At 49.8% G+C, this 24,343-nt stretch overlaps 1 protein-coding gene across 3 annotated transcripts in view; it reads right to left on the reverse strand.

The window, feature by feature from the left end:
- Positions 1–24,343, reverse strand: part of LOC141155151 (complement factor B-like) — a 132,900-nt gene that overhangs the window by 20,745 nt on the left and 87,812 nt on the right. For 2 of the 3 annotated variants that reach the window (XM_073641837.1, XM_073641836.1), the window contains exons 14-16: positions 19,023–19,102; positions 18,538–18,641; positions 8,917–9,049 (exon numbers count right to left, since the gene is read on the reverse strand). In XM_073641837.1, the coding sequence (XP_073497938.1) occupies positions 8,917–9,049; positions 18,538–18,641; positions 19,023–19,102 (317 nt within the window). Of the gene's footprint in view, positions 1–8,916; positions 9,050–10,396; positions 10,737–18,537; positions 18,642–19,022; positions 19,103–24,343 lie in introns of those variants that run through there. The other variant, XM_073641838.1, reaches the window with a different exon arrangement.

Below are 24,343 nucleotides of genomic sequence, written 5' to 3' on the forward strand. Positions count from 1 at the left end.
CCCATCCTGAGCCTCCTCTATTTAGCAATGTCCCCATCCTGGACCTCCTCTATTTAGCAATGTCCCCATCCTGAGCCTCCTCTATTTAGCAATGTCCCGTCCTGGGCCTCCTCTATTTAGCAATGTCCCCATCCTGGACCTCCTCTATTTAGAAATGTCCCCATCCTGAGCCTCCTCTATTTAGCAATGTCCCCATCCTGGACCTCCTCTATTTAGCAATGTCCCCGTCCTGGGCCTCCTCTATTTAGCAATGTCCCCATCCTGGACCTCCTCTATTTAGCAATGTCCCCATCCTGAGCCTCCTCTATTTAGCAATGTCCCCATCCTGGGCCTCCTCTATTTAGCAATGTCCCCGTCCTGGGCCTCTCTATTTAGCAATGTCCCCATCCTGAGCCTCCTCTATTTAGCAATGTCCCCATCCTGGACCTCCTCTATTTAGCAATGTCCCACTCCTGGGCCTCCTCTATTTAGCAATGAACCCATCCTGGGCCCCTCTATTTAGCAATGTCCCCATCCTGGGCCCCTCTATTTAGCAATGTCCCCGTCCTGGGCCTCCTCTATTTAGCAATGTGCCCGTCCTGGGCATCCTCCATTTAGCAATGTCCCCATCCTGGGCCTCCTCTATTTAGCAATGTCCCCATCCTGGGCCTCCTCTATTCAGCAATGTCCCGTTCCTGGGCCTCCTCTATTTAGCAATGTCCCCGTCCTGGGCCTCCTCTATTTAGCAATGTCCCCGTCCTGGGCCTCCTCTATTTAGCAATGTCCCCGTCCTGGGCCTCCTCTATTCAGCAATGTCCCCGTCCTGGGCCTCCTCTATTTAGCAATGTCCCCGTCCTGGGCCTCTCTATTTAGCAATGTCCCCATCCTGGACCTCCTCTATTTAGCAATGTCCCCGTCCTGGGCCTCCTCTATTCAGCAATGTCCCCGTCCTGGGCCTCCTCTATTTAGCAATGTCCCCTTCCTGGTCCTCCTCTATTTAGCAATGTCCCCATCCTGGACCTCCTCTATTTAGCAATGTCCCCATCCTGAGCCTCCTGTATTTAGCAATGTCCCCATCCTGGACCTCCTCTATTTAGCAATGTCCCCGTCCTGAGCCTCCTCTATTTAGCAATGTCCCCATCCTGGACCTCCTCTATTTAGCAATGTCCCCATCCTGGGCCTCCTCTATTTAGCAATGTCCCCATCCTGGGCCTCCTCTATTTAGCAATGTCCCCATCCTGGACCTCCTCTATTTAGCAATATCCCCATCCTGAGCCTCCTCTATTTAGCAATGTCCCCATCCTGGGCCCCTCTATTTAGCAATGTCCCCATCCTGGGCCTCCTCTATTTAGCAATGTCCCACTCCTGGGCCTCCTCTATTTAGCAATGAACCCATCCTGGGCCTCCTCTATTTAGCAATGTCCCCGTCCTGGGCCTCCTCTATTCAGCAATGTCCCCTTCCTGAGCCTCCTCTATTTAGCAATGTCCCCGTTCTGGGCCTCCTCTATTTAGCAATGTCCCCGTCCTGGGCCTCCTCTATTTAGCAATGTCCCCTTCCTGGGCCTCCTCTATTTAGCAATGTCCCCGTCCTGGGCCTCCTCTATTTAGCAATGTCCCCGTCCTGGACCTCCTCTATTTAGCAATGTCGCCATCCTGAGCCTCCTCTATTTAGCAATGTCCCCGTCCTGGGCCTCCTTTATTTAGCAATGTCCCCATCCTGGACCTCCTCTATTTAGCAATGTCCCCATCCTGAGCCTCCTCTATTTAGCAATGTCCCCATCCTGGACCTCCTCTATTTAGCAATGTCCCCATCCTGAGCCTCCTCTATTTAGCAATGTCCCCGTCCTGGGCCTCCTCTATTTAGCAATGTCCCCATCCTGGACCTCCTCTATTTAGAAATGTCCCCATCCTGAGCCTCCTCTATTTAGCAATGTCCCCATCCTGGACCTCCTCTATTTAGCAATGTCCCCGTCCTGGGCCTCCTCTATTTAGCAATGTCCCCATCCTGGACCTCCTCTATTTAGCAATGTCCCCATCCTGAGCCTCCTCTATTTAGCAATGTCCCCATCCTGGGCCTCCTCTATTTAGCAATGTCCCCGTCCTGGGCCTCTCTATTTAGCAATGTCCCCATCCTGAGCCTCCTCTATTTAGCAATGTCCCCATCCTGGACCTCCTCTATTTAGCAATGTCCCCGTCCTGGGCCTCTCTATTTAGCAATGTCCCCATCCTGGGCCTCCTCTATTTAGCAATGTCCCCGTCCTGGGCCTCTCTATTTAGCAATGTCCCCATCCTGAGCCTCCTCTATTTAGCAATGTCCCCATCCTGGGCCTCCTCTATTTAGCAATGTCCCCATCCTGAGCCTCCTCTCTTTAGCAATGTCCCCATCCTGAGCCTCCTCTATTTAGCAATGTCCCCATCCTGGGCCCCTCTATTTAGCAATGTACCCATCCTGGGCCTCCTCTATTTAGCAATGTCCCACTCCTGGGCCTCCTCTATTTAGCAATGAACCCATCCTGGGCCTCCTCTATTTAGCAATGTCCCTGTCCTGGGCCTCCTCTATTCAGCAATGTCCCCTTCCTGGGCCTCCTCTATTTAGCAATGTCCCCGTCCTGGGCCTCCTCTATTTAGCAATGTCCCCGTCCTGGGCCTCCTCTATTTAGCAATGTCCCCTTCCTGGGCCTCCTCTATTTAGCAATGTCCCCGTCCTGGGCCTCCTCTATTTAGCAATGTCCCCGTCCTGGACCTCCTCTATTTAGCAATGTCCCCATCCTGAGCCTCCTCTATTTAGCAATGTCCCCGTCCTGGGCCTCCTTTATTTAGCAATGTCCCCATCCTGGACCTCCTCTATTTAGCAATGTCCCCATCCTGAGCCTCCTCTATTTAGCAATGTCCCCATCCTGGACCTCCTCTATTTAGCAATGTCCCCATCCTGAGCCTCCTCTATTTAGCAATGTCCCCGTCCTGGGCCTCCTCTATTTAGCAATGTCCCCATCCTGGACCTCCTCTATTTAGAAATGTCCCCATCCTGAGCCTCCTCTATTTAGCAATGTCCCCATCCTGGACCTCCTCTATTTAGCAATGTCCCCGTCCTGGGCCTCCTCTATTTAGCAATGTCCCCATCCTGGACCTCCTCTATTTAGCAATGTCCCCATCCTGGACCTCCTCTATTTAGCAATGTCCCCATCCTGAGCCTCCTCTATTTAGCAATGTCCCCATCCTGGACCTCCTCTATTTAGCAATGTCCCCATCCTGAGCCTCCTCTATTTAGCAATGTCCCCGTCCTGGGCCTCCTCTATTTAGCAATGTCCCCATCCTGGACCTCCTCTATTTAGAAATGTCCCCATCCTGAGCCTCCTCTATTTAGTAATGTCCCCATCCTGGACCTCCTCTATTTAGCAATGTCCCCGTCCTGGGCCTCCTCTATTTAGCAATGTCCCCATCCTGGACCTCCTCTATTTAGCAATGTCCCCATCCTGAGCCTCCTCTATTTAGCAATGTCCCCATCCTGGGCCTCCTCTATTTAGCAATGTCCCCATCCTGGACCTCCTCTATTTAGCAATATCCCCATCCTGAGCCTCCTCTATTTAGCAATGTCCCCATCCTGGGCCCCTCTATTTAGCAATGTCCCCATCCTGGGCCTCCTCTATTTAGCAATGTCCCACTCCTGGGCCTCCTCTATTTAGCAATGAACCCATCCTGGGCCTCCTCTATTTAGCAATGTCCCCGTCCTGGGCCTCCTCTATTCAGCAATGTCCCCTTCCTGAGCCTCCTCTATTTAGCAATGTCCCCGTCCTGGGCCTCCTCTATTTAGCAATGTCCCCGTCCTGGGCCTCCTCTATTTAGCAATGTCCCCTTCCTGGGCCTCCTCTATTTAGCAATGTCCCCGTCCTGGGCCTCCTCTATTTAGCAATGTCCCCGTCCTGGACCTCCTCTATTTAGCAATGTCGCCATCCTGAGCCTCCTCTATTTAGCAATGTCCCCGTACTGGGCCTCCTTTATTTAGCAATGTCCCCATCCTGGACCTCCTCTATTTAGCAATGTCCCCATCCTGAGCCTCCTCTATTTAGCAATGTCCCCATCCTGGACCTCCTCTATTTAGCAATGTCTCCATCCTGAGCCTCCTCTATTTAGCAATGTCCCCGTCCTGGGCCTCCTCTATTTAGCAATGTCCCCATCCTGGACCTCCTCTATTTAGAAATGTCCCCATCCTGAGCCTCCTCTATTTAGCAATGTCCCCATCCTGGACCTCCTCTATTTAGCAATGTCCCCGTCCTGGGCCTCCTCTATTTAGCAATGTCCCCATCGTGGACCTCCTCTATTTAGCAATGTCCCCATCCTGAGCATCCTCTATTTAGCAATGTCCCCATCCTGGGCCTCCTCTATTTAGCAATGTCCCCGTCCTGGGCCTCTCTATTTAGCAATGTCCCCATCCTGAGCCTCCTCTATTTAGCAATGTCCCCATCCTGGACCTCCTCTATTTAGCAATGTCCCCGTCCTGGGCCTCTCTATTTAGCAATGTCCCCATCCTGGGCCTCCTCTATTTAGCAATGTCCCCGTCCTGGGCCTCTCTATTTAGCAATGTCCCCATCCTGAGCCTCCTCTATTTAGCAATGTCCCCATCCTGGGCCTCCTCTATTTAGCAATGTCCCCATCCTGAGCCTCCTCTCTTTAGCAATGTCCCCATCCTGAGCCTCCTCTATTTAGCAATGTCCCCATCCTGGGCCCCTCTATTTAGCAATGTACCCATCCTGGGCCTCCTCTATTTAGCAATGTCCCACTCCTGGGCCTCCTCTATTTAGCAATGAACCCATCCTGGGCCTCCTCTATTTAGCAATGTCCCCGTCCTGGGCCTCCTCTATTCAGCAATGTCCCCTTCCTGGGCCTCCTCTATTTAGCAATGTCCCCGTCCTGGGCCTCCTCTATTTAGCAATGTCCCCGTCCTGGGCCTCCTCTATTTAGCAATGTCCCCTTCCTGGGCCTCCTCTATTTAGCAATGTCCCCGTCCTGGGCCTCCTCTATTTAGCAATGTCCCCGTCCTGGACCTCCTCTATTTAGCAATGTCCCCATCCTGAGCCTCCTCTATTTAGCAATGTCCCCGTCCTGGGCCTCCTTTATTTAGCAATGTCCCCATCCTGGACCTCCTCTATTTAGCAATGTCCCCATCCTGAGCCTCCTCTATTTAGCAATGTCCCCATCCTGGACCTCCTCTATTTAGCAATGTCCCCATCCTGAGCCTCCTCTATTTAGCAATGTCCCCGTCCTGGGCCTCCTCTATTTAGCAATGTCCCCATCCTGGACCTCCTCTATTTAGAAATGTCCCCATCCTGAGCCTCCTCTATTTAGCAATGTCCCCATCCTGGACCTCCTCTATTTAGCAATGTCCCCGTCCTGGGCCTCCTCTATTTAGCAATGTCCCCATCCTGGACCTCCTCTATTTAGCAATGTCCCCATCCTGGACCTCCTCTATTTAGCAATGTCCCCATCCTGAGCCTCCTCTATTTAGCAATGTCCCCATCCTGGACCTCCTCTATTTAGCAATGTCCCCATCCTGAGCCTCCTCTATTTAGCAATGTCCCCGTCCTGGGCCTCCTCTATTTAGCAATGTCCCCATCCTGGACCTCCTCTATTTAGAAATGTCCCCATCCTGAGCCTCCTCTATTTAGTAATGTCCCCATCCTGGACCTCCTCTATTTAGCAATGTCCCCGTCCTGGGCCTCCTCTATTTAGCAATGTCCCCATCCTGGACCTCCTCTATTTAGCAATGTCCCCATCCTGAGCCTCCTCTATTTAGCAATGTCCCCATCCTGGACCTCCTCTATTTAGCAATGTCCCCATCCTGAGCCTCCTCTATTTAGTAATGTCCCCATCCTGGGCCTCCTCTATTTAGCAATGTCCCCGTCCTGGGCCTCTCTATTTAGCAATGTCCCCATCCTGAGCCTCCTCTATTTAGCAATGTCCCCATCCTGGACCTCCTCTATTTAGCAATGTCCCCGTCCTGGGCCTCTCTATTTAGCAATGTCCCCATCCTGAGCCTCCTCTATTTAGCAATGTCCCCATCCTGGGCCTCCTCTATTTAGCAATGTCCCCATCCTGAGCCTCCTCTCTTTAGCAATGTCCCCATCCTGGACCTCCTCTATTTAGCAATGTCCCCGTCCTGGGCCTCTCTATTTAGCAATGTCCCCATCCTGAGCCTCCTCTATTTAGCAATGTCCCCATCCTGGGCCTCCTCTATTTAGCAATGTCCCCATCCTGAGCCTCCTCTATTTAGCAATGTCCCCATCCTGAGCCTCCTCTATTTAGCAATGTCCCCATCCTGAGCCTCCTCTATTTAGCAATGTCCCCATCCTGGGCCTCCTCTATTTAGCAATGTCCCCATCCTTGGCTCCTCTATCTAGCAAAATACTTCTTACCTTCCTTCGCTCCCCCGGTGTCCTCTTGCGGCTTCATATTTGGCACTGTCGTTAAAATGGCCGCCGGCTGCAGCTGTGCCAGGGCCTCTGCTCTTACAGAGCAGGAACATGGAAAGGCCACCGGCCTATCAGAGACTGCAAGCTGACAAGTGCGGCCTCTGATAGGCCGGCGGCCATTTAATGTTACTGCTATGAGATGTTGGCGGGTCAGGTAAACACCCTGCATGCGCACCCCCCAGCCTGCAGTTTTAAAGGGCCCGTGCCCTGAAAAACTTTTTTTTCTCATTTTTTTCTTCTTCTCTCCCTCTCTGGGGCCCACCGGGCATTCCACCTATACCCCGGTAGGCCAGTCAGACCCTGAGTACAGCCGACGCCAGTGTCTCCTGGGTTCATGGCTGATCGGTCGCATCATGCCACCGCTCAGCCATGCAACCCAGATGTAGCAGAGTAGGGACATTTGGATTATCGTCGGACAGGTGAGGAATATGGTGTTTTATTATTTTTAATTTTACAGTAATAAATAGGTGAAAGAGGGTGAGGAGTGTTTCTTTCAAATAAAGGTGTCTGTATTTTTATTTAAATTAAAGAATTTTTTTTTCTGTGTGTGTGTTTTTAATACATTTGACTTTGGGGTTAGTAATGGGGGCATCTTATAAACACCTCTCCATTACTAACATGAGAAGTTGATGTCTGCTGACATTACAAAGCTGACATCAACCCCACAAATATTACCCCACTGCCACCACACCAGGGCAAGTGGGAAGAGTCAAGCAAAGCGCCTTTTCTTGGGTGGCTGCGGGCTGGTATTTTTAGATTGGGGAGGGCCAATATCCAGGGCCCCTTCCCCATCTGAGAATACCAGCCCCCAGCAGGGATTTTAAAGGACCTGTGGCAAGAGCCACTGGAAAACCCGGGTTGGAGGGAGGAGGCCGCCCCACTGCCTCCTTTGACCTCCTCCAAGAAATGAAGGCCCTGCCGAGTTTTACTTAATCTGCCTTAGCCAGATAGCCTGACCAGGTCAATGCTCACCTTCATTCCTGCATTGCAGCCGCAGCTGTGTCTGTGACTGCAATGCACTCCAATGGATTTAATAGGTCTCTGTACACATTCTGAGGGATATATAACGTCCCAGTCACTGCCTCACAATGTTGATGATTATGGCTTACAGCCAATGAAAACACAAAAGTCATTAACTCAATAAATTAGAATACTTTATAACAACAGCTTGAGAAATGTTTTTAAAATGCGAAATGTATGTTCAGTAAATGCCTCAATACTTGGCCGGGCTCCTTTTGCATCAATTACTGCATCAATGCGGCAATGTGGCATGGAGGGATCAGCCTGTGGCACTGCTGAGGTGTTATGGAAGCCCAGGTGGCTTTGATAGCAGCCTTCAGCTCGTCTGCATTGTTGGATCTGGTGTCTCTCATCTTCCTCTTGACAATACCCCATAGATTCTTTATGGGGTTAAGGTTAGGCGAGTTTGCTGCCAATCAAGCACAGTGATACTGTTGTGTGTAAACCAGGTATTGGTACTTTTGGCAGTGTGGACAGGGGCCAAGTCCTGCTGGAGAATGAAATTTTCATCTCCAAAAAGCTTGTCAGCAGAGGGAAGCATGAAGTGCTCTAAAATGTCCTGGTAGACGGCTGCGCTGACTTTGGTCTTGATAAAACACAGTGGACCTACACCAGCAGATGACATGGCTCCCCAAACCATCACGGATTGTGGAATCTTCACACTGGACCTCAAGCAGCTTCGATTGTGGCCTCTCCACTCTTCCTCAAGACTCTGGGACCTTGTGGAGTGTGTCAATGACTGCCTTCTGGACATCTGTCAAGTCAGCAGTCTTCCCCATGATTGTGGAGCCTACTGGAACAGACTAAGGGACCTTTTTAAGCGCTTAGGAAGCCTTTGCAGGTGTTATTTGTTAATTATTTTAATTTACTGAGATAATGACTTTTGTGTTTTCATTGGCTGTAAGCCATAACCATCAACATTAACAGAAATAAACACTTGAAATAGATCACTCTGTAATAATTCTATATAATATAGGAGTTTCACTTTTTGTATTGAAGAACGGAAATAAATTAACTTTTTGATGATATTGTAATTTAGTGAGATGCACCTGTAAGAATCGGGAGACTAAGTCGCAGATGTATGGAGGAGACAAGTTGTGGATGGCTTTGCATGCCAGGGTTAGGGTTTTGAACTTGACTTTCTGGGCAATGCGGGCCAGTGAAGGGATTGACAGAGAGGAGAGGCTGGGGAATAGCGGGGGGACAGGTGGATTAGTCAGGCAGCAGAGTTTAGGATAGATTTAGGATAGACTGGAGGGGTGCGAGAGTGTTAGAAGGGAGGCCACAGAGCAAGAGATTGCAGTAGTCGAGTCGGTCTCTCTGGATGGACTGTGACACTAAACAGGGTGGCTGCGTACGAGCACAAGGGTTCGGACTGCCTCTGGCCGCTATATACATGGATTACTGGTGGGAAGCGCCAATGAACACATGGAAAGTTGATATGATTTACCTTTGCAGGTTTGTGGATCCACCTGAGGTTCTGTTCCTCCTGTACATAAGAAATTGTCAGACACGATGTCTTTAATCTCTGGAACATCCTTGAATTGTTCTAGCTTTTTGGTATCGTCTATACAGGCGAGCCTCTGTGGAGGAGAAGGGAAGTTGTCAACGCAAATCTCATCTCTATCTTTTACCATCGTGTTATTTTTAGGTCCAAAATTCTGTTCTGATTAATTTCAGTTTCTTAGCTCAGTTTTTGTGATGCAGAACAAATCCCTTGTAAAGATTTTAATTACGAAATCTCGGCCACTGGAGTCAGCAGCCAAGCGGGTATGGGCCCAATGCATTACAGCATTTGTGACTTTCCTGTGTAGTTTTTGCTATGTTTCGCCTGTTTTTTCATTTGCACCTTATTCTTCTTTTAATTTATTCCTTTTTAAAGTCTATTTTATATGTTCGTCTGTTGTTCGTGCCATCTGTGAGTATAATAAATGCTCGTTTTTGGGATCTGCAGAACTGGATTGGGGACATACATATGACGCGCCCCTGGGCCTGTGTCGCGCTGCGTTGCGCACGCGGGAGCTTACCCGGAGCCGGATCTCTTGAGGGTTGTAGTCTCGTGGCGGCGACCCGGTCCGTGCCCAGGGAGTCAAACTGAGCGGCGATGTACTAGCAGTAGATGGTTGGTGACTACGCCACCCGTTGAATGCAGCTATGGAGCTGCCGCTGCAGGGCAGACCGCTGAGGCCGGTGGAAGGATGGTGCAGCGTGGATGGTATAACCCCCAACGGGAGGGGTATGGCCTCAGGGCAGCCGACGTGGATGATGGGGGTAGCAGGAACCACTCAGAGACGGTGCGGTGTAGTTCAGGGTCTTTACTGGTGACAAAGATAGACCCTCCCGGAGTACTTGCTAGTGATAGGGGCCCGGTCAGTCCTTGAGCAGATGGGATCTCCCCTGGCCAGGCGGAGTTGTAGGCCTTCCCAACTAACTGTACTCTTCTGGCTACCTTGCTAGAGGCGGGAATAAGTAGCCCACGTCCCTGAGTGTACCGTGTGGTGCTCACCCGTATGGCCGGTGACTTGGGGCCTTCTAATGGCTTCCGCTCCACGATGGCGGTGCTGGTCCCACGCGTGTGACCGTGCCTTCGGGCTTCTGGGCCAGAGGACCTGAAATCCTCTGCCGGACGGTTTCTGCTGCTGGGTAGGAGTTAGTCCCCACAGCCTCGGACTCCGGGTCCGGTAAGAAATCTTCTCAGTCAGGGCGAGCTCTGTAGCTGCCAGCCCCTGACTCGTTGTAACACTGCTCCCCACAGAGCTCCTGATGTTTCTTGCTATGCTGCTTCTCTTCTCTACTCTTGTTCTGTCTTCTTTCTCACTAACTCTGCCTCAGCCCCGGGTTTATATAGGGGAAGTCCTTCCCCTCCCAAGACTGGGCAGGAGGTGTGGCATGCACAGGATCCCTGACCAAAGGACCTCCCACCTGCTCTCAGACGTAATATCTCTATCACTGTGGCAACCAGACCCCTGGGGTGTCACATTCCCCCCTAGTGAAATTTAGTACTCCGGGACTAAACATATTTTTTTTAGAAAAACATAACAAGGTATAACAATAACAATACAATAAGAAAAACACATAAGATGGTTACGGCGTGTCCGCAACCGGGTGCAGTTTTGAAAAGCAAGGTGTCCATTTCACCAAAATTGGGAGACGTAACCAGGTAGGGGCCTGTCCTGCCCCGAGTCCTTAACAGTCTTTAGTCCATCCTGGGTTACGCTCCAACTATGTACAAGGATTCCCGGTAAATCCACCAAGGACTCCTAAAAAGAACTAGAAACACAAAATTATACACAAGCAACTATAAACAAGTAAACATTATAAGATAGCTTAAACATTTAGATCCTCCAACGTGCGGGTAGCTGGCCTCTAGTGGCCCTAGTGGACCTACGGAGCTGACTGTCTGGCCCTGAACTACAGGGTGTAGGAGCTGCCAAGGGTAAACTGGGCAGCTGTCCATGGGCCCTCTGGCTCACTAGGGGTATGGCAGGCTCACTATAAGCAGAGGGTTGATTTTCCGGGTCTGCTTGTGTAGAGTCTTCTGCCTCCTGGACCGGCTGTTCTTCCAGCTCTACCGATTGCTCCGTAGGTTCTTGGGATGATGGTTGGAGGAAGGTGAGTACGGGTACCACAACTGCACCATTGACTTGAGTCCAAGACCGAGGGAAGTCCCCGAGCACGGTACTAACCATATCTTCCCTTTCCTCTACGGGTCGATGGTCTTCTTGTTCCTCTTCAGGGTTCCTCAGTTGTTCGGGACACTTCTTCAGGTGGTCCCGGGATACAATGGCTGTGGTTTCCCCTCCGTCTTTACTGATGGTACAGACCTTCGGGTTTTCGTGGCTTGAGGGCAGTACGGTGTACGGGTCCTTCTCCCACTGGTCGTCCAACTTGTGGAGCCGTCTCTTCCTCTTCAAGACCTGCTCTCCGGGTACCAGGGGAACAGCGGGAGCATACTGGTTGTAAGTTTTCTCTTGTCTTTCCCTAGCCTGACAGAGACTTCGCTCCACGCTCTCCTGTACTCTCCGGTACTGCTGCTGCCTCTCTGTGTCCCAGTCTGTTTCTGGTGAAGTGTCCTCGGGTGTCAGGACTCCCATTTCCAGGTCAACAGGTAACTTACCAGGTCTTGCCCTCATTAGGTAAGCCGGGGTACAGTTGGTGGAACCTACCGGGATGTGGTTGTATAGGTCCACCAGATCGGGCAACTTTTCAGGCCACAGACTGCGTTCTTCCAGGGGCAATGTTTTTAGAAGATCCATTACCACCTGGTTCATTTTTTCACAAAGTCCATTAGTCTGCGGATGGTAGGGTGTCGTCCTTATCTTCCGGCAGCCATACAGATTGCAGAATTCCTGGAAGACCTCCGCTTCAAAGGCGGGTCCCTGGTCCGTCAGCACTTGGTCCGGGTACCCGTGTGGACGGCAAAAGTGCTGCTGGAAGGCTCTAGCTGCTGTTTGAGCCGTTAAGTCCTTGACGGGGACGACAACCAGAAACCGGGAGTAATGATCCACGATGGTTAACGCGTAGACGTAGCCACTTCTGCTTGGGGTCAGTTTTACATGATCCAAGGCTACCAGTTCCAACGGTTGCCGGGTGACGATGGACTGCAGGGGAGTCTTCTGGCTGGCGCGGTCCTTCCTTCTCAGGTTGCACGGGCCACAGTCTCTGCACCACTTCTCAATGGTTCCCCTCATGCCTACCCAGTGGAATCGCTCGCGCAGCAGGAACTCCAGCTTCTTCCACCCGAAGTGTCCAGCTCCGTCGTGGTATGCCTCCATCACCATGGCTGCGTCTCTTCGTGGCACCACTACTTGCCAGAGTAATTCATGCGTCCGGGAGTTAACCATTCTGCGGCACAACTTCCCTTTGTAAAGGAACAGTCGACTCTTCTCTGCCCATAGTTGTTTGGCTTCCTCCGGAGCGTCTGGTTCAAGGCGAGCCTCCGGCCGAGTCAGCATCTCCTTCACCAGTCGGACGGCAGGGTCGCTGTCTTGCGTTTCCGCCCAGTTGTAGTGAGGTAAGGGGTTCAACGTAGCAGCCTGCTTACTCCTTACCCGGTGGGAATACTGGATAGTCCCATGACGGTGGAACGCAGGGAGTTCAATTTCTTCCAGTCCCTCCGGATCTTCTCCTTCGTCCGGCAGGTTGGGCATCCTGGACAGGGCGTCCGCGTTAGTATTGGAGCGCCCTGCCCGGTATTTGATTATGAACTCGTAGTTGGACAGACGGGCCATCCACCTCTGCTCCAGGGCACCGAGTCTTGCCGTGTCCAGGTGTGTCAACGGGTTGTTATCCGTGTACACGGTGAACCGAGAAGAAGCAAGGTAATGCTTAAAGCGCTCAGTGACTGCCCATACCACGGCCAGGAACTCTAGCTTAAATGAGCTATAATTCTCGGGGTTCCTTTCAGTGGGTCGCAGTTTTCGGCTGGCGTAGGCGATTACTCGTTCTTTCCCCTGCTGGATCTGGGACAGTACGGCTCCTAGCCCGATGTTACTGGCGTCGGTGTAGAGGATGAAGGGCTGGCTATAATCCGGGTACGCCAAGATTTCATCCCCCGTGAGGGCCATCTTCAGCTGGCGGAAGGACTCTTCTTCTAGCTCTTCCCATTTGAAGGGCGGCTTCTGGTTCTTGGCCTTCCGGGACTGGCCTATCAGGAGGTCCTGCATAGGCGCTGCCTTTTTGGTGAAACCGAGAATAAACCTTCGGTAGTAGCCTACCAACCCGAGGAACTGCCGCACTTCTTTTACGCTGGAGGGGCTTGGCCATCCCTTAATTGCGGTGATCTTATCGGGGTCGGGAGCCACTCCGTCAGCGCTCACCACGTGTCCCAGGTACTGCACCTTTGGTTTCAGGAGGTGACACTTGGAGGGTTTCACCTTTAGGCCGTAACTCGCCAGAGCTTCGAACACCTCCGCCAGGTGTTTCAGGTGGTCCTCATAAGTTTTGGAGTATACGATGACATCGTCCAGGTACAACAGGACCGTCTCGAAGTTTCTGTGGCCCAGACAGCACTCCATTAATCGTTGGAAGGTTCCTGGGGCGTTGCAGAGTCCGAACGGCATGCAGGTGAACTCACTAAGTCCCATCGGGGTGGTGAATGCGGTCTTCTCCCGGTCCGCCTCTGCTACAGGAACCTGCCAGTACCCGCTAGTGAGATCCAAGGTAGAGAAGAAGTTAGCAGATCTTAAAGCAGCCAATGACTCCTCTATCCTTGGTAAGGGGTACGCATCCTTGTGTGTGATACGGTTGATTTTCCGGTAATCTACACACATCCTCATGGTGTTGTCTTTCTTTTTGACTAAAACTAGCGGGGCTGCCCAGGGGCTACAGCTATCCCGGATTACCCCAGCCTCCTTCATGTCTCTAAGCATCCCCTTGGCGTGTTGGTAATGTGCAGGGGGTACGGGTCGATACCTCTCTTTTATGGGAGGATGATCTCCCGTGGGGATGCGGTGTTCTACCCCGTTGACTCGCCCGAAGTCTAACGGGTGTTTACTAAACACTCTCTCATACTCTTGAACCACCCGGTAGACTCCCTGTTTCTGGTGGGAGGGAGTGGAGTCAGTTCCCAAGTGTAGTTGCTGACACCAATCCTCCATTACTTTCTTAGAGCCGTTACCTTCCTCCGGGTGAGATGGAGGCAAGGGTTCCACAGACTGTATAGAGTTTTGGTTGATGGTATATAATTTTGCTAGCGTGGCATACCGGGGCAGGTACACTTCCCTCTCCCCGATATTGATTATGCGAACGGGCACCCTCCCATGGCGTACATTGACCACCCCCCGTGCTGTCAAAATGGTGGGCCTACTGTCTGAGTAAACTGGTTCTACCATTGCCTGGTAATCTCTACCTCTCAGACCAATAGCTGCCCGGCACCAAATCATCATTTCGCTTTTTGGGGGCATGGCAATAGGGAAAGGGTCACACATTCTTACGCTACCAATCTCACCGCCGGAGAGTTCCACCTGTTGCCGCCGCATCAGTGCCCGGATCTCTTTCTGGAGCACTCGCTGCTCGCCGGAGCTGGCGTTCTTGGCAACCTGCTGTAGAAGGAAAATCACCTCTGCAAGACAATTCTCAATTACATTAGTTCCTAGAGTTATTTTTGGGTGGCTCTCATGTTTGTCAATGTCTACAATGATCAGTCCCTGTGCTGCCAGTTCGACTCTACCGATTTTGATGGTCACCTCTTTAAATCCGATCTGTGGCACGGGCTGGCCATTGCTGGCGATGATACTCAAGTCGTCGTCAGGGTAGCGGGTAATATCCGAGTCATTCCAGTACTGCTTAAAGAGCACGTACGGGATAGTGGTGACCTGTGACCCAGTGTCCAGTAGGGCACTCATGGGAATGCCATCCAGTACCACAGGCAAGACTGGACGTCCTCCCACATATCTGTCGCGCCAGTTCGATGGGCCTGGTGATCTTTTTCCTGGGGGTTGGCCCTCTACCCCAGGTTGTGCCCGTTTAAAGAACAGTACCTTTCCATATGTCCGGGTTGATTGCAGCGGCGGCAGATGGGTCGTCCGTCCTCGCTGTATCGGTCACTGGGTCTTCCTCTGGCCGGTGGGGTCCTCCTTGGTCGACGCCACGGGATGTCCTCCGGTCCGGATGCCAGCTGGATCTTCCCTGGGGTGGAAACCTGTAAAGACTGCACAGTTCGGGTTAGCGCAGCAACGCTCTTAGCTAGCTCTTGGACCTGATGGCGTAGGTCTGGAGCCGGGTCATTGTCCAAAGCCTGCGCATCAGCTCCCACAGGCCCTGCCGACAAGGGCGCCGCCTCCTGGTGGTAAGTGATAGCTGGGCGCCTGTGGGTCACAACGCCACCCGGTGCCGGTTCTCGGAGCACCCGGATGGCTCTGTCCTTGAACTGTGCAAAGTCCAGATGGGGATCCTGTAAGGCCATTGCCCGCAACTGGGTTCGGTGGGCATTGCAATATAAACCCTCTATAAATTGTTCAGTCAACAGCCTGTCCTCGTTTCCCACCCCATCAGGGTCGGTCTGCTTTATGGCCCTCAGGGCCTCTTGTAGGTTTAGTGCATAGTCCCTTATACTCTCATGCGCTCGCTGCTTGCACCCGTAGAATCTAAGCTTAATCTCGGCTGAGGTGCGGGTATCAAAGGTGTCCTTCAGCCGGGTTAGTATCCCTGCGACAGTCTTCCTCCCAGGTGGCCAGGATTTTACTTCCCTTTTGGCTGCCCCGGTTAGTTGGGCCACCAGGATGCTCACTTTTTGCTCTTCTGTGAGGGGGTACACCTGGAAGAGGCTATCCAGCTTTTCTCTAAAGTCATGCAGGGTATGTGACTCCCCTGAGTACTGGGGTAGCCAAGCTGCTCCCGGGATATAGGGCATGGTGAAGGGCATAACTGCAGCAGCGGTGGCGCTGGCGGGGGTTGAGGCAGTGAAGCTCTCCTCCGTATCCGACATCTTCCTCCCCCCTAGTGGACCGTGGCCTACCTTGCGATGATCCTGTTCCGTAGGCCGCGGCTCCGCAGTGGATCGTCAGGGTTGAGGACCTTCCGTCGCGCTCCAGTGACGTCGGCGTCTGCTGGGCTCCTTCCAGGACCTTACGCAACGTCCGGACGTGAGGCGGGGCTTCAGTTCTCGCGCGCTTTCGGAGTCCACGCCCCTCTTCTTCCCGCGCGGCGTCCTCAAGATGGCGTCCAATGGCGGGAAAACTCCACGGATGGCGGGAAGAAGGTCGAAGATGGCGCCGGATGGCGGGAAAACTTCGCGGATGGCGGGAAGAAGGTAGAAGATGGCGCCGGATGGCGGGAAACCTCCACGGATAGCGGGAATCTTCACCACTGGTTTGAACAGTCTTTGCTTTTCAGGCACGCAGTACCCGGTGGTTGCGGGCACGAAATCCTGCCGACTACGCCAAAGTTGACGCGCCCCTGGGCCTGTGTCGCGCTGCGTTGCGCACGCGGGAGCTTACCCGGAGCCGGATCTCTTGAGGGTTGTAGTCTCGTGGCGGCGACCCGGTCCGTGCCCAGGGAGTCAAACTGAGCGGCGATGTACTAGCAGTAGATGGTTGGTGACTACGCCACCCGTTGAATGCAGCTATGGAGCTGCCGCTGCAGGGCAGACCGCTGAGGCCGGTGGAAGGATGGTGCAGCGTGGATGGTATAACCCCCAACGGGAGGGGTATGGCCTCAGGGCAGCCGACGTGGATGATGGGGGTAGCAGGAACCACTCAGAGACGGTGCAGTGTAGTTCAGGGTCTTTACTGGTGACAAAGATAGACCCTCCCGGAGTACTTGCTAGTGATAGGGGCCTGGTCAGTCCTTGAGCAGATGGGATCTCCCCTGGCCAGGCGGAGTTGTAGGCCTTCCCAACTAACTGTACTCTTCTGGCTACCTTGCTAGAGGCGGGAATAAGTAGCCCACGTCCCTGAGTGTACCGTGTGGTGCTCACCCGTATGGCCGGTGACTCGGGGCCTTCTAATGGCTTCCGCTCCACGATGGCGGTGCTGGTCCCACGCATGTGACCGTGCCTTCGGGCTTCTGGGCCAGAGGACCTGAAATCCTCTGCCGGACGGTTTCTGCTGCTGGGTAGGAGTTAGTCCCCACAGCCTCGGACTCCGGGTCCGGTAAGAAATCTTCTCAGTCAGGGCGAGCTCTGTAGCTGCCAGCCCCTGACTCGTTGTAACACTGCTCCCCACAGAGCTCCTGATGTTTCTTGCTATGCTGCTTCTCTTCTCTACTCTTGTTCTGTCTTCTTTCTCACTAACTCTGCCTCAGCCCCGGATTTATATAGGGGAAGTCCTTCCCCTCCCAAGACTGGGCAGGAGGTGTGGCATGCACAGGATCCCTGACCAAAGGACCTCCCACCTGCTCTCAGACGTAATATCTCTATCACTGTGGCAACCAGACCCCTGGGGTGTCACACATACAGCAGTCCAGTATGCTGTAAAAAAGGCCCTAATGGCGGTGGCCGTGCTGTAAATGGGGAAAACCTGGTGACATGGTCCCTTTAAAGAAGAAATTCTGAGCATACGCAAACTACTTCCTGTCCAGCGTCTTCAACTTCCTCCCAATGTGCGGGAATTGTAGCTCAATTAGAGTCACATCTTCCTCTCCCATGATGCCATGACAGGGTGCAGATCATTTGCAATGGCAGCTATAGGAATGTTAGAGGCCTCGTCACCGCCCTCTTGGTACTCCTGCGTTCTTCACTCCATACTGCGGTGCTGAAGTATTGCAGTACATAGTACAAGCTATTAAACAATTGCAGGTTCAAGTTCCCACCGAGGGTAAAAGTAATAATAAAAAAAATCATAAATATGTCCCATTTTTTCCCCATTTACAAAAAAAAAAAATAAATAAATAAACATATTCAACATTGTCACTTTCATAAGAGTCCAATCCATCACAATATATAAGAAAATATAATATAATTTAACTTCTAAGGTGATTGCTATGAAGAACAAAAAATCAAAATGCTAAAAATGCAATTATTTTTTTGATCACTGCACCGTCACCCAAAAATGAAATAAAAAGTGATCAAAATATCAGATGTACCCCAAAAATGGTACCAATAAATCGTATAAATAAAGTGCAAAACGTCATCAAAACACAAACCTTCATAAAGCGCCATAGACAAAAAAATATAAACAGTTAAGAGTTGTAAATGGCGACACAAAAACAATTGTTTGTTTTCTCAAAGTTCAGATTTTTTTTTTACCATTTAAATAATAATAAAAAAAATGTATGCACGTTTGATATCACCTTAATTGTACTGACCTCGAGAATCATATTTCCAGGTCATTTTTAATGCACACTGAACTTGTAAAAATAAAATCCAAAATACAATAGCGGAATTGTGCTTTTTCCCACCATTTCACAGCACTTGAATTTTTTTTCTGTTCTTCATTAGATTGTATGGTAAAGTGAACTGTGTCATTCGATTTTCAAGTTCTCCTGATCGTCTACTAAATAAAACTCAGAAAACCCCACAAAGTGGTCCAGGGTTCCCGCCATAATAAGGACATTTAAGTGCAGGAGTATGGCAGTGTTATGTCTTTGGTTAATTTGCCTAAAAAAATCATTTTTTTTTCGTTCTCCTTACCTTACTCCCTCGCTTTATGATCACATCCTTCTGCTCAAGCGCTTTATCAGTTTCCTCTGCAACAAACATGGCCCTCACCAATTCTGACGAGAGCAGTGTCTTCTCTAAGGAAATGTAAAATGATATGAACTCACAAGCTTTTACAATTTCCATATTTCAGATTACTACAAGTGTGATTTCATCTCCACCACTAGGTGAAGCTGACTGAAGACAGATTTATACACTACCCAGATAAATGTCTTCTGCAAGCTCCTAAGCTCCCCCTAGTGGACGCTATAGACAAATGGAAAATTATACTTTATGGGTTAAGTGAGGGACATCTGAGGATTTGGAGCTCTGTATCTTGAGAAATAATCTTTGCTGCCTATAAAGTTACATTCTGAAATTAGACAGCAAAGAATCAAGATATTGAAAAAATACAAAATGATGTTTATAGTTTAAACTATACAAGCCCACCATATACAATCCTTCCCCCTGACACTCACCATGATCGCTGCACGTTACAGATTTCCCTCGCTTCTTTAAAGCCCAGGATGCTCCGGTTGTACATGGAAGACAGATAGGTCTGCGGGAAGAGCGAGCGAAGTTATTCCTGCTGTCTAAATAATTCCATTCAGTTAAACTTTATCCAAATAAACTCCAGCTCCAACAAGAAAAATCTGAATCCTTAGGTAGTCCCAGGTAGTGTGGCACTGTCCGGAACCCATTCACCAGACTGCTGTGAACATACTCACCTGTCCCCATGCCATAGTCGTTGTCCTGAACTATCAGATCCTCTCGCTCCATTCCTGTGGACACCACTGACTGGACAGAGTGCAGAGTCTCAGCACTCTGGTGGGCACGCTGACTGATATTAAATGCTACACCTCAAAAGAGGAGTGGGCTCTCTTCCTGTTGGGCGGCATGTTCATCACTTCGGCAGCCTATGCTCTGCATTAAGCCGGCCCATGCTCAACACTGAGACCACCCATGGTCAGCACTGAGCCGGCCCACGCTCAACACTGAGACCACCAGTGCTCAGCACTGAGTCAGCCCACACTCAACACTGAGATCACCCGTGCTCAGCACTGAGTCGGCCCATGCTCAACACTGAGACCACCCATGCTTAGCATTGAGCTGGCCCACGCACTGCACAGTACAAGCCTATGCCCAACACTTAGCCAGCCGACACTCAGCAGTCCATAAAACCAAACTCAGCGCTGATCCAGCCCAGTTTGTCATCCCACAGTAAGGATGTGTTTACTCATTCTTCTAGGTGGTGTGATGGCTGGAATTATAAATATAGTGGAGGCAGAGATTGTAGTCAGACGCTCTTCTGGATTCTGGAAGATAAAACAGACAGTGGTCAGTCCATTATAGGACGGTCACTATAAATTGAGACCATCAATATATCTATGACCTTACTCCAAGGAATATAAAGTTGAAACCAGAAGTTTACATACACTATATAAAAAGACACATCTTCATGTTTTTCTCAATATCTGACATGAAATCAGAATAAACCTTTCCCGTTTTAGGTCAATTAAGATTACCATAATTTTTAATATTTGCCAAATGTCAGAATAATGAGAGAGAGAGAATGTTTTAAGGCATTTTTATTACTTACTGTAAAGTCAAAAGTTTACATACACTAAGATTACTAAGCCTTTAAACAATTCTGGACTGCCCATAGGATGGTGTCATGTGTTTGCAAGCTTCTGATTTTTGGAGTTTGACAATATCTGAGTTAATTAGAGACACACCTGTGGATATGTTTTAATGCGCACCTGGAACACACTTCTTCTTTGTGTAGCATCATGGAAAAGTCTAAAGAAATCAGCCAAGATATCAGGAAGAGAATTGTGGACTTGCACAAGTCTGGCTCATCCTTGGGTACAATTTCTAGATACCTGAAGGTGCCTAGTTCATCTGTACAAACAATTATATGCAAGTACAAACAAGATGGGAATATCCAGCCATCATACCGCTCAGGAAGGAGATGGGTTCTGTGTCCCAGAGATGAACGTCCTTTGGTCCGACATGTGCATATCAACCCAAGGACAAAAGCAAAAGACCTTGTGAAGATGATGGCGGAAGCTGGTAAGATTGTGTCAATAACCGCAGTGAAACGAGTAACAATGTGGGCTGAATGGTTACATTGCCAGGAAGAAGCCATTGCTCCAAAAGAAACATAAAAAAGCAGATTAATGTTTGCAAATGCACACAGGAACAAAGACCTTAATTTATGGAGACATGTCCTGTGGTCTGATTAAACTAAAATTCAACTTTTTAGGCATAATGACCACTGTTACATTTGGGGGAAAAAGGGAGAAGCTTGGAAGCCTAAAACCACCATCCCAACTGTGAAACACGGGGGTGGCAGCATCATGTTGTGGGGTTGTTTTGATTCAGGAGGGACTGATGCACTTCACAAAATAGATGGCATCATGAGAAAAGAATATTATGTGGCAATGTCGCGCCCAGGGGATGGGGATGACTCGGCGCCCAGGCCTTGATGTCTGACCCTGGGGGATGTCGCGGTGGTCGGCTCCCGGGTCCATACCCTGGGCCTCTCTTTAAAAGGGGGTTGATGGATAATTATATGAAAGTTCGTGACGCCACCTGTGGTGTCTGGTGAGGATTACCAGCGCTGCGGCAGCCCACTGAGGCCGGTGTTAAGGGAGCTTGCGTGGTATAGCTCCCCACAGGTGGATCTAGGCCTCAGGGCAGCGTGGATGTAAGGATGCAGGACAGATGGGACCCAGCCGGGCCAGAGTAAGAACAGGGACAGACACGATAGTCACTTCAGTACCTTTTACTGATGGAAATTCAGGCACATCCCAGAGCACTGTAGAGTGAAGGGTGCATATCAGGATCCTCCCCAGTGAGCGGGTATAGCGCCTCCTGTTTCTTGCCTTTGTGTGGTAAGTTTCTGACCTGCCTGGAGCTAGGCCTAACTTTGTCTCTGCCCTGCACCGGCTGACTTTGTGGTAGGGCCTTCTCTTGGAGTACGCACTCCCAGCTTGCGGGGCCTCCGTGACTCCTGGCTCTGTTACGTATCAGCTCTTAGGTGATCCTGGGACTTGAAGTCTTCCAGGGGTCTCCGGTTGTCTCTACAGGGGATATACGGCCCTGTAGACGCGGACCCGGTGTCCGGTATATGTTTTCTGGGGTGAGCTTGTACAGCTCCTCTGCCCCCAATGCTACTCACTCCTCTAGCCTTCGGCCTCGCTCGAGGCCCTCACTAGGCTATACACACTAGCGGCAGCTTGCTGCGCTTCACCGCTCTTATGGCGTCGGCACACCTTAAGCTCTAACTGAGCTCCCTGAATATAGCTAGCAGGAGCCTCGTGCTCCACTGCTGAACTATTAACTGAGTTCTCTAGACTAGACTGAGCTCCACTGCAGACTGACCTTTCTCAGGCTTCTCTACTGCAGGAACTCTTCAGAGGGACTGACTGCCTAGCTCCACCTTCCCTTTTTATATCCCTAACGGGCTCCCTCTGGTGGTCTGAGATGGAAGGTGGAGGTGTGTGTATGCTGCGAGGCCCTCTTGTGGAGGAATCCGTTAATGCACCCCTCTAGGATCTGTGGCTCCAAGCGCAGCTGGGCGCGACAGCAATACTGAAGCAACATCTCAAGACATCGGCCAGGAGGTTAAAGCTTGAGCGGAAATCGGTCTTTCAAATGAACAATGACCCAAAGCATACTGCCAAAATAGTAACAAAGTGGCTTAAGGATAACAAAGTCAATGTTTTGGAGTGGCCATCACAAAGCCCTGATCTCAACCCTATTGAAAATTTATGGGCAAAGCTAAAAAGGCAGGTGCGGGCAAGGCGACCTACAAACCTGGATCAGTTACACCAGTTTTGTCATGTGGAATGGGCCCAAAGTCCGACCAACTATTGTGAGAAGCTTGTGGAAGGAGATTCCAAAAGTTTCACCCAAGTCATTCAGTTTAAGGGCAATGGGACCAAATACTAAAGAAATGTATGGAAACTTTTGACTTTGCAGTAAGTAATAAAAAATGCCTTAAAACATTCTCTATCTCTCATTCTGACATTTGGCAAATATTAAAAATTATGGTAATCCTAATTGACCTAAAATGGGAAAGGTTTATTCTGATTTCATGTCAGATATTGAGAAAAACATGCAGATGTGTCTTTTTATATAGTGTATGTAAACTTCTGGTTTCAACTGTATCTGTTAATGAACAGTATTATATTCAGCAGTCTAAACGACAAGGTCCATTCAACCAATAAATATAGTCATAAAAAGAAATGATAATCATCAATGGAATGAAAAAGGAACAACCTCACCCATTTTATGATGCAATTAGAGTAGTCATAAATCGGTCCATGTTCATATGGCTCCTGTTACCAGCCTGGTGTTAGCCCTAAGGGTCCCTAATAAATTAAGCTGACCCTGGGCGACAGCAGAGACTCCCGTCCTGATAAGGGCAGTTCCCAGCTGACCCTCAAGTCCTGAGTGGCCCTGGACTGTCGCTATGTGCCGCCCGACGCATTTCCTCGTTTTAACATTCATCAGGTGAGAAGGCACTCATCATTTCATCAAGAAATACAGGGCTATCTTTGCTTCCTGGGAATGTGCATAAACAGTGGCACCGGGCTTTTAAGTCAAGAGATTTATATATACAGGTGCATCTCACTAAATTAGAATATCATCAAAAAGTTAATTTATTTCAGTTCTTCAATACAAAAAGTGAAACTCCTATATTATATAGAGTCATTACAGACAGAGTGATCTATTTAAAGTGTCTAATTCTGTTAATGTTGATGATTATGGCTTACAGCCAATGAAAACACAAAAGTCTTTATCTCAGTAAATTAGAATAATTAACAAAAAACACCTGCAAAGGCTTCCTAAGCGTTTAAAAAGGTCCCTTAGTCTGTTTCAGTAGGCTCCACAATCATGGGGAAGACTGCTGACTTGACAGATGTCCAGAAGGCAGTCATTGACACTCTCCACAAGGTCCCAGAGTCTGGAGGAAGGGTGGAGAGGCCACAATCCAAGCTGCTTGAGGTCTAGTGTGAAGTTTCCACAATCAGTGACGGTTTGGGGAGCCGTGTCATCTGCTGGTGTAGGTCCACTGTGTTTTATCAAGACCAAAGTCATCGCAGCCGTCTACCAGGACATTTTAGAGCACTTCATGCTTCCCTCTGCCGACAAGCTTTATGGAGATGGAAATGTCATTCTCCAGCAGAACTTGGCCCCTGTCCACACGGCCAAAAGTACCAATACCTGGTTTATACACAACAGTATCACTGTGCTTGATTGTCAGCAAACTCACCTGACCTTAACCCCATAGAGGATCTATTATAGAGAATCTATGGGGTATTGTCAAGAGGAAGATGAGAGACCCCAGACCCAACAATGCAGACGAGCTGAAGGCTTCTATCAAAGCCACCTGGGCTTCCATAACCCCTCAGCAGTGCCACAGGCTGATCGCCTCCATGCCACATTGCGCATTGATGCAGTAATTGATGCAAAAGGAGCCCGACCAAGTATTGAGGGCATTTACTGAACATACATTTCAGTAGGATAACATTTCGCATTTTAAAAACATTTTTCAAGCTGTTGTTATAAAGTATTCTAATTTACTGAGATAATGACTTTGGCTGTAAGCCATAATCATCAACATTAACAGAAATAAACACGTGAAATAGATCACTCTGTCGGTAATGACTCTATATAACACTATATAGACTCTGTACGTCTACTATTAGCACCAAAACAGTCAATTTTCTTGACCACAATATTTACATTGAGAATAACCATGTCCGGACCCGTACTTACTTCAAACCTA

Source organism: Phyllobates terribilis, unplaced genomic scaffold (assembly GCF_046119375.1).
Source record: "Phyllobates terribilis strain yellow unplaced genomic scaffold, ASM4611937v1 Scaffold_7__3_contigs__length_470593459, whole genome shotgun sequence".
Taxonomy (NCBI): Eukaryota; Metazoa; Chordata; class Amphibia; order Anura; family Dendrobatidae; genus Phyllobates; species Phyllobates terribilis.